Here is a 10,301-nt window from a genome sequence, read left to right as displayed (position 1 = left end):
AATATATAGTTGGACTTTCTTTTGAGAGTTGAGAGTCACACCGGGCTCAAGATTGGTCAGATGCAGCTTACAACAGTTGCCGCTTCAGTCTCTCCAATGATTAACTGGAGGAAACTTCTGCTCAAGAAAATTAGATTATGGACAAACCGTTCAATAATTTACAGACAAGAAAGGTCAGGAAAGGCCATGACAGAAATATAACAGCAAAGAAGGAAGCCATTCAGCCCATCACGTATGTGAAGGTGCTCCAGAAGAGCTACACATCTACTCAAGGAGTCTGAAGAGATCCGAGATGGTCGGTTGCAAGGATGGAAGGTTCAAGGGTGGGTTTTTTTAATCCAGCAGGACAGGCTCAGTGGTCAGCAGTGAGGAAAACAGGAGGCAAGCCTCAGACAGGACATAGAGGAGACATGGGAGAAACTAGAGTGAAACAGAATCTTTCAAGGTACTTTGGCCCAACAGGGTAGGCAAGGAGAGGGATGTGGCAGCAGATGGTCTCAAATTTAGTGCCAAAACTATTATGAACTCCTTACACTTTTTGGACATTAGAATGGAGGAGAGGGGCAATTTGGATTTAGGGAGATGGCTTCCAGTGAACAGGGGCAACTGAAGGGATGGTACCTGATTTCATGAAGAAACTAAGATTTGATTTAGGTAAAAGAGCTACACAAAATAAATACTAAGGGAAGATAGTCATTGGTGGGAGTAGGTCCCCTCACAAGAGCTACTGTGCAGGAGAAACTATAATCAAGCAATAATAGAGGCTTCTAAGAAAGGTACCAAAATAATCAGCTGCAATTTTATTCTTCGTATGGATAAAATGAAGCAAATTGACCAAAATAGCCTTGAGGCTGAGTCCACTGTTTATTCAATACAGCTTTTTAGAACAATATTTTCTGAAGCCAACCTGGGGTCAAGCTGTTTTAGATCAATAATGGATAATGAGACAAGATTAATGAATGACATCATTGTCAAGGATCCCTAGGTAAGAATTTCACATTCAATTTGAGGGTGAAAAACTGAGGTCTGAAACTAGTGTCTTAGCAGTGGCATGGAGAAAGAATTGATGACAGGGAATGGGAAAAAATGGTTCAGATATAATTTGGCATTCTTCGGATATAGGAAGACTCTGAGAGAAAATGGAATCAATTCCATTTTCACCATCAGTGGCTAATAAAGAATGTTATTAATGGTTTCAAATTGAAAGAAAAGGCTGACATATGATGTTGAAAAGGCAGAGGTAGATAGATTTTTGATCATGTGATGGTAAGCCAGAAAATAGGGAAAAGTACACAAATTGGCAAAGGATGTCTAATTAAAAAAAAACAGAAATTGAGAATAAATAAGCAACAAATGCAACAACAAATTGTAAGAGCTTCTGTAAGTGTACGCAAGGAGGGGAGCTGTTTCAAAAATAAATGTCCTTCAGCAGATGAGAATAGTAAATTATAATGTAACACAAGGAAATGGTGAAGACATGGAACAATAGACAATAGGTGCAGGAGTGGGCCATTCTGCCCTTCGAGCCTGCACCACCATTCAATATGATCATGGCTGATCATCCTTAATCAGTATCCTGTTCCTGCCTTATCTCCATAACGCTTGATTCCACAATCCTTGAGAGCTCTATCCAACTCTTTCTTAAATGAATCCAGAGACTGGGCCTCCACCGCCCTCTGGGGCAGAGCATTCCACACAGCCACCACTCTCTGGGTGAAGAAGTTTCTCCTCATCTCTGTCCTAAATGGTCTACCCCGTATTTTTAAGCTGTGTCCTCTGGTTCGGCACTCACCCATCAGCGGAAACATGTTTCCTGCCTCCAGAGTGTTTAATCCTTTAATAGTCTTATATGTCTCAATCAGATCCCCTCTCAGTCTTCTAAACTCAAGAGTATACAAGCCCAGTCGCTCCAGTCTTTCAGTGTAAGGTAATCCTGCCATTCCAGGAATTGACCTCATGAACCTACGCTGCACTCCCTCAATAGCCAGAATGTCTTTCCTCAAATTTGGAGACCAGAACTGCATGCAGTACTCGAGGTGTGGTCTCACCAGGGTCCTGTACAGATGCAGAAGAACCTCTTTGCTTCTATACTCAATCCCTCTTGTTATGAAGGTCAGCATGCTATTAGCCTTCTTCACTACCTGCTGTACCTGCATGCTTACCTTCATTGACTGGTGTACAAGAACACCCAGATCTCTCTGTACTGCCCCTTTACCTAAATTGATTCCATTTTGGTAGTAATCTGCCTTCCTGTTCTTGCCACCAAAGTGGATAACCATACATTTATCCACATTAAACTGCATCTGCCATGCATCTGACCACTCACCGAACCTCTCCAGGTCACCCTGTAATCTCCTAACATCCTCCTCACATTTCACCCTGCCACCCAGCTTAGTATCATCAGCAAATTTGCTAATACTAATACCATCTTCTATATCATTAACATATATTGTAAAAAGCTGCAGTCCCAGCACTGATCCCTGCGGTACCCCACTGGTCACTGCCTGCCATTTCGAAATGGAGCCGTTTATCAATACTCTTTGTTTCCTATCAGCCAACCAACTTTCAATCCAAGTTAGTACTTTGCCCCCAATACCATGCGCCCTAATTTTGCTCACTAACCTCTTATGAGGGACTTTATCAAAAGCTTTCTGAAAGTCCAGGTACACTACATCTATTGGACCTCCCTCGGCCATCTTCAGAGTTACATCCTCAAAACATTCCAGACACAGTTTATAAGCTTCTTCACATTGGAAGATACAAAAAAACCTTAAGAATTATAGAAAATCAGGAGATAAAAGGAATGGAGATACTTAAAGAACTGTTATCACATACAAAAACGTGCCTGGGGAAACTAACGGGATTGAAGGCCTGGTCCTGATATCCAGTATCTGAGCATCTCAAAAGAAGTGGATAATCTTTAACAAAAACTGTTTCAGATTGGAATTCAAGGAATTGGAGGAGAGGTAGACCATGTGACCTTTTGCGGTTGTTCCACCATGCAATACAATCATGGCTGATCTTTGTTTCAATCCCACTTTACCACCCTATAACCGTATCTCACAATTTCTCCATCTCAGTCTTAAATTTATCTAATGATAGATCATCAATAATTCAGAGGTAGGAGATTCCAAAGATTCAGAACACATTCAGTGAAGAAATTTCTCTTCATCTCAGTCATAAATGATCAGCCGTCTATCCTGAGATTCTGTCCTTGTTGTACCTATGGACCAGGAGTAGGCTGCTTGAACCTGCTTTACTTTCAACACATTCACAGCTCATCAGACTCCAACCCCAAAAACTACATTCGTACCTTGCTTCACAAAACTCTATCCACCTCCTCCTTCACAATACTCAGGGCCTCTGCTGCCATTCATTTTTCGAGAGAAGTATTCTAAAGATTCACAACCCTTGGAGGACAAAAAACCCTTACTCTGCTTTAAATGTGTGATCCCTGATTTTTAAACATTGACCCCCTAGTTCTAGATTTCACCACTACAGGAAACATTCTCTCCATGTCCACACAGTCCAGCCTCATCAGAATTGTTTATGTTTGACCGCCTACCTCCTAACCACCAGGGCATACAAGCCTAACCTGTTCAACCTTTCCTCATCAGACAACACAGCATTCCAGGGATTGGTCTGATAAACCTACTCTGAATTCCCTCCAACACATCTACGTCCTTCCAGCTGTGTTCCCACCAGTCTCTATATAACTGTAGCATAACCTCCCAATGTTCCTACTCAATTCCCATCACAATAAAAAAAATGACATTCTATTAGCTTTCATAATTACTTGCTGTACCTGCACACTAATCTTTTTTGACTCATGTATAAGGACACCTCGATCCTCCTGCACCCCAGAAGTCTGTAATCTCACCATTTACATAATATGCTTCTTTCTTATTCTTCTTGACAAAATATAGTATCTCATATTTTCCATGTTATATTTCATCTGCCAAACTTGTCCCCACCTGAGAAGTCAGAGAGGGACAATGAGAGTTAACACTCCAAAAGAGGGCTGAAGAAGACTTACTGGACCCGAAACATTAACTCTGATCTCACTTCACAGACACTGCCAGACCTGCTGAGCTTTTCTAGCATTTTCTGTTTTTGTCATTGGGAGAGTTCACAGGGTCAACAATGGAAGGAACCAGTACAGGAAGATCAGGTAAAGAGTAAAGCTTCCTTTACATTGATCCCCCTCAGTTGTGGGGCATGGTGGCACAGTGGTTAGCACTGCTGCCTCACAGCGCCAGAGACCCAGGTTCAATTCCCGCCTCAGGTGACTCTCTGTGTGGAATTTGCACGTTGTCTGCGTGGGTTTCCTCCGGGTGCTACGTTTGCTTAGATGGGCTGGCCAAGCTAAATTGCTCATAGTGCTCAGGAATTTATAGGTCTGGTGCATTAGTCAGGAGTAAATGTAGAGTGATAGGGTAGGGCAATGGGTCTTGATGGGGTCATTCTTAGGAGGGTCAGTGTGGACTTGTTGGGCCGAAGGGCCTGTTTCCACATTGTAGGGACTCTATGATTCTAATTCAAACACTCCCAGAACAGGGACAGCACAGGATTAGATACAGGGTAAACCTTCCTCTACACTGACCCCTCAAACACTCCTAGGTGTTGATATTATCTTTACTTACGACTCCGCCATCAGGATCCCTGACATAGCCGTACGCGATGGTCTTGTTGAGTGTAAATGCAAAATCTGCCCTCCGAATGTGTCCAACTACTTTCCCGTTCCTCCAAATCACTTCCAGGCCAAACATGGGGACCTTCCTATGGAATAACAATTGGGTTTTTACACAAACCAGTACGAGACTGTACAGTAAGAGCCACCTCTCACACTCATGTTCAGGTCATGACTTACTGAAAGCAATTTGGCGGGAGTGTGCACTGCATCTTTCTGTAAATTATCCGACAACAATCTGAATCATGGGGGCGGGCTGAGGCCTGTGTTTTATCTGGCCCTGTACTTACTGTAGTCTGAGGAACATAACCTTGAAATCAATCTAGACTTTTCTCAGACATTAGGAAACGCAGTGTTTGGCAGCTTTCTATTCCTGATTTTTCTGCTCTTGCTGTGGGTTCTTCCATTCTACAGTTCAGCTCTGATTATTCAGCACTTTAAATCATATAGTAATCTATCTTACGAACAGGGTAGAGTTTTAAAGTGTGTGCAGGGTCAGAGAAACATGATGTTCAAATGCCTAGATCTTTGAATGTGGAATAAGTATTGGGACCGGTGTCAGCAAAACTTGGGGTAGCTTGGTCTCCATAAGCAGGGATATTGGATATAAACGCAGGGAAGTTATATCAATCTCTGCTCAGGCAGCAAATAAAGTGTTTCATTTGGTTCAGGGGTACAGAGGAGATTTACCAAATGGATCCAATGATGAGGAATTTCAGTGACAAGATGAGGATGGAGAAGCTAGAATTGTTCTCCTTAGAGAACAGGAGGTTATCAGGAAATTTCAGACATGACTTACAGGATTACGTTCTGTTCACAGAAGTTGAAAGGATTAGAATTTAAGGTTTTGTGCACAAAATGGAGGGAGGATGTGAAAGAATGTTTTTACACAGCATGTAGTTATAATTCGGAACTCACTGCCTGCAACAGGGGCTTGTAAATGGAGACGATTAATAATTTCAGAATAAAACTAGAGGGAAATAAACTCAAGATGACATGGGTAGATCACCAAGAATGCAACCAATTGGATCACTCTGTAAGATTCTAAGGGGAGATTCACTCAAAAATGGGCTCAAATCCACAGTGCAAGATTACATTTGGAAGTTGTTGCAATTTTAAATACACTAGCTCCCACAATCCCTGTTTCTGAGACAGTAAAGGTTCAGTCACTTACTCATCAATGGTGAAACACACCAAGCGTTTAAACAGGCCCTCAGCTTTCTGCTTCTCCAGCACCTCCCGGCCAAGAAAAGGGATGTTTGATTTTAGTTTGCAAGTGAAAGCCAGCCCTGCTTCAAGTGGGGTGTCATCAGATCGAAGGTCAGCATGCCAGTGTCTGTAACCTGTAATTAAAACCCACACAAACTACATGGAAGATCAATGTTTCACATCCCTCAAAACATTAGCTTGTTTTTAATTCACGATCAAAACAGATTCAACTTAAGCCAAGTGCGAGACAAACTCCGACATTGCGGCGCTCCCTCAACACTAACCCTCTGATAGTGCAGCATTCCCACAGCATTGACCCTGTGACAGTGCGGTACTCTCTCAGCACTGACTCTCCGACAGTGCGGCACTCCCTCAGCACTGACCCTCTGACAGTGCCCACTCCCTCAGCACTGACCCTCCGACAGTGCCCACTCCCTCAGCACTGACCCTCCGACAGTGCAGGCTCCCTCAGCACTGACCCCCCAACAGTGCAGCACTCCCTCAGCACTGACCCTCCGACAGTGCAGCACTCCCTCAGCACTGACCCTCCAACAGTGCAGCACTCCCTCAGCACTGACCCTCCAACAGTGCAGCACTCCCTCAGCACTGACCCCCCAACAGTGCAGCGCTCCCTCAGCACTGACCCCCCGACAGTGCAGTGCTCCCTCAGCACTGACCCTCCCACAGTGTGGCACTCCCTCAGCACTGACCCTCCGACAGTGCGGCACTCCCTCAGCACTGACCCTCCGACAGTGCGGCACTCCCTCAGCACTGACCCTCCGACAGTGCCCACTCCCTCAGTCAGAATGGTCAATCAGGTGAACCTTTCATTATCTATGACTGGCTCTTTCACTGTTGTCAAAAATGTTTCAGTGTTTGTTTTTGACAGACATGCAGCCAGTGTTCACTGCAGGAAATCCTCCTCCCTCAGAGTCTATCCCACCAGCAGAAACAATTGAAACATTATAAGATAAAAACAACAACTGAATCAGAAACAGGCCTCAGTGTGAACAGCAAGCCCTGTTCAGGTCAAAGTGCAGGAAGAGGTTCTTGTTAGAGAGAACTCTCACACCGACTGTTTGACCGTGACGTTAATGAGAGTGTGGGTTCACTTTGCATTGCAGTATTGTGCACTCTGACAGTACTTACCTTTCTCAATACTCAGTGAATCAATGGCTCTGTAACCAGCATTGGCGATTCCAAATTTTTCCCCAAACTGCATCACAGCACGATGAACAGCGACACAGGATTCCCTTGGCACATGCAACTCCCAGCCCAGCTCACCAACAAATGACAGCCTCATAGCCCGAACCTTGAAAACAACAAAGTTAGATCAATGAGAATATACAGCAAGGTAAAGTCAGGGAACAGAGTTACAGGATCTTTGATTAATACAACACAGGAGAAGGACTTGCAGCCCATTGTGTGTCTGCTGGCTCTTTCAGGGAGCTCATTGCACGTTATTTTTGATCATACATCACAGCTCATCCAGTGTGCTCCAGGTCAAAACCCTCTACATAGAAAAACCTGGTTATCTCTACCTGTTTCCTTTGACAAAAACCTCCTGCCTGTTCCTCTTCATTTGCTTTATCAGTATCATTCATAATAACAAGAAATCCTCTTCCTAATCTCTGCCCCTAAGATTGGTCTCACTTCTTGAGTATCTTGACATGATTGAGACTTGGGATGAAACAGCTGAAGATGCGGGGGTTGTGTTCACAGGAGCAGAGAGGGTCTGGGGGTAAGCCTGGGTGAACAGCTAAAGGATGTGAGGGCGAAAGGAGAGAAACGATGTTCAACATTTTCTCAGCCACACATTTCGAGTTCAGACAGAAGCAGATTGGGAAAGCCAGAGGAACACTTCTCAAACAGTGCAATCATGTTCAACAGGGACAGAGAAGCTGTTCAAGTAAAATTTGACATGGGCTGAGAATTCAGGGATGGCAGCTAGCTCCAAGCTGACAAGGTCAATGAAGAGACATCAGATTCAAAATCCTAATTATTTCTCCATCCACAATTGCTGCCAGACCTACTGAGTTTCTCCAATAATTTCTGCTTTGGTTAACAGACGTATGAGCTGACTGGCTTATATTTTATTACATTTTGATAATTCAACCCCCTAAGGGGTGTGACACCATTGTCCTGAATGACAGGACACACAGAAGCAGTTACTAGCTCAGACTGTAGCCCTCATCAGCTCTCACAGCCAATGGTGCTGAGTGGTGGTTCTGTGCAGCAATGAACAGCTCCAAATCCTTCTCAAACACTGTACTGTTGGGGACTGCCCTCCCTCAGCCTCTTTTCCTGCATCCGGACAGGTCAGCAGTACACTCCTCTCCAGTCTGGCTCACTGCCCTCACAATCCTGACAGAGTGTGGCAACAACTGGATTCAGCCTGGGATGAATTAACTGAGAACAGATAGAAGTATTTCTGACTCAGACAACTGACTTACAATGTGTTCCACAGAATCTGAACATATCTTGTGACTTCAGCTGCTAAGTTGTTCCATTTGCAATAATTTTCCTAAGTTAAATCAGTGACCAGCCCTACAACCTGGTAAACCTTCCACAATAACTGCTACTCTATTGGAAATACAATGAAATCATTCCTGCCTCTCAAACTGACTCTCACAAACATGCATGCAGTTTCAAGGCAACAGATTGTGTCAACACGAGTATTGACGCTGTGATCTCTAAAGTCAGTCTGCTGAACACAAGGTCTCTTCAATCCTACTCAAATAACTATGGGATAGTGAGACAGTGATACAGAGCAACCGACAGTGAGATAGCCAGTGCCCAGAGGCAGAGACCATCTCCTGTGATTTCAGAATGAACAGAATGGTGAACACACTGACTTTCATAAATTGACTCAACAAATCAGGCTGTGACTTTGTTGATTCTCTGAGAATCACATTCAATTTTGCTGCATTTACTCAATTCAGGGATATTCAGTGGGTGAGAGAACAGATGTTGTTTAACTTTTTACTAGAGAACAAGGCTTGCTCCAAGAGAGGAATACACAGACCTGCAATCTGAGGTTAAAAAGACTTTAATTGGGTAAGCAGGTAAGAAACTATTTGATTATCTTTAAGGTTTTTTCTCTCAATACTAACAGAGTCATTTAATTTAGGCACAGCTAAGTACAAACACAGAATCAAATTTATAGCTTACCTAGTTAAACTACTCAATGGTAAGTGCACATATTCTTTGAACAAATACCCTAATTAAATAAATAAAGTTCAGTTGAAGCTGTCAGAGTTGGCTGTGTACTTGGACTGTAGAATGTAGGAGCTAGTGGTCAAAATATTCAAAACAAATACACCTCCACTTTGAAATTCTCCAGCTCAGAGTCACTGAGCCTGAATGTAACTTACAGAAACTCTGACTCACAAAGAAATTGGAGGAATTTCTGGACAGTTTCATCCAGAACATTGTCACATCTCAGGGGAAAGCATGGGTTCAGGAAAGACAGGATATAATGGATAGGAAACTAGGTAGAAGTCCCAAGGCAATAAACTCGCCCAACAGGAACACAATGAGGACAGAGGTCAGCTGTATGGATGAACAAGATACTGACAAGTGGCAAGTAACATGTGTGTCACACAAATGCCAGGCGATAACTACCTCTAATGAGAGAGAATCTAACCATTTCCCTTTGACATTCAATTATGTTACCCATCATTAAATCCTCCACTATCAACATCCTGAAAGTCATCACTGACCAGAAACTCAACTAGCTTCACCATGTAAACACAACAGCTCCAACAGCAGATCAGCGGCTGGGAACTCTGCAGCAAGTAACTCACCTTCTGCCTCCTCAAAGCCTGTCCACCATCTACAAAGGCACACATCAGGAATGTGATAGAATACTCCCAACTTGCCTGGACTGGGGCAACTCTAACAACACTCATAAGGACATACGTACACACAAGGAAGAATCGGCCACACAGCTCTTTGACCCTTCTTTGCTGTTCAATAAAATCGTGGCTGATTGGATTTTAACCTCAACTCTAGAGTCCTGCATATGCCCAATAAGTCCTTCATTACCAAGGGGATGAAAGACTATACACTTCTGCCTAAAAAATATTTTAAAATTCTGCATCCATTACCTTTGGAGGAAGGGATTCCAAAGATTCTTAACACAGACAGAAAAAATGTTTCCTCATCTGTTTTAAATGGGTGTGCCTCTTATTTTTAAACTATCACCGTTCATTCAAAACTCCCACAAGAGGAAACATCCTTTTGATATCCACCCAATCAAATCACTTCAGAACCTTCTATGTTTTAACGAAGTCACCACAAACATTTCTAAACTCCAGATACAGACCCAGCCTGTCTAGCCTTTCCTCATAAAACAATCTGAGAATCATTTCAGAAGCTCAACACCATCCAGGACAAAGCA

The 10,301-nt window shown here is 43.3% G+C and overlaps 1 protein-coding gene across 4 annotated transcripts in view; it reads right to left on the bottom strand.

Moving 5' to 3' along the window:
- The window catches only part of sardh (sarcosine dehydrogenase), a 115,378-nt gene that overhangs the window by 3,740 nt on the left and 101,337 nt on the right, over positions 1-10,301 (bottom strand). For all 4 annotated transcript variants that reach the window (XM_072566120.1, XM_072566123.1, XM_072566121.1 and 1 more), the window contains 3 exons: positions 7,049-7,211; positions 5,865-6,033; positions 4,644-4,779 (listed from right to left, as the gene is read on the bottom strand). In XM_072566120.1, coding sequence (XP_072422221.1) covers positions 4,644-4,779; positions 5,865-6,033; positions 7,049-7,211 — 468 coding nt within the window. The remainder of the gene's footprint in view (positions 1-4,643; positions 4,780-5,864; positions 6,034-7,048; positions 7,212-10,301) is intronic.

The sequence above is a fragment of the Chiloscyllium punctatum genome, chromosome 49 (genome assembly GCF_047496795.1).
Source record: "Chiloscyllium punctatum isolate Juve2018m chromosome 49, sChiPun1.3, whole genome shotgun sequence".
NCBI classification, from domain to species: domain Eukaryota; kingdom Metazoa; phylum Chordata; class Chondrichthyes; order Orectolobiformes; family Hemiscylliidae; genus Chiloscyllium; species Chiloscyllium punctatum.
Note: the sequence above shows the minus strand (reverse complement) of the source record. Positions and strands in the feature narration are given on the sequence as shown.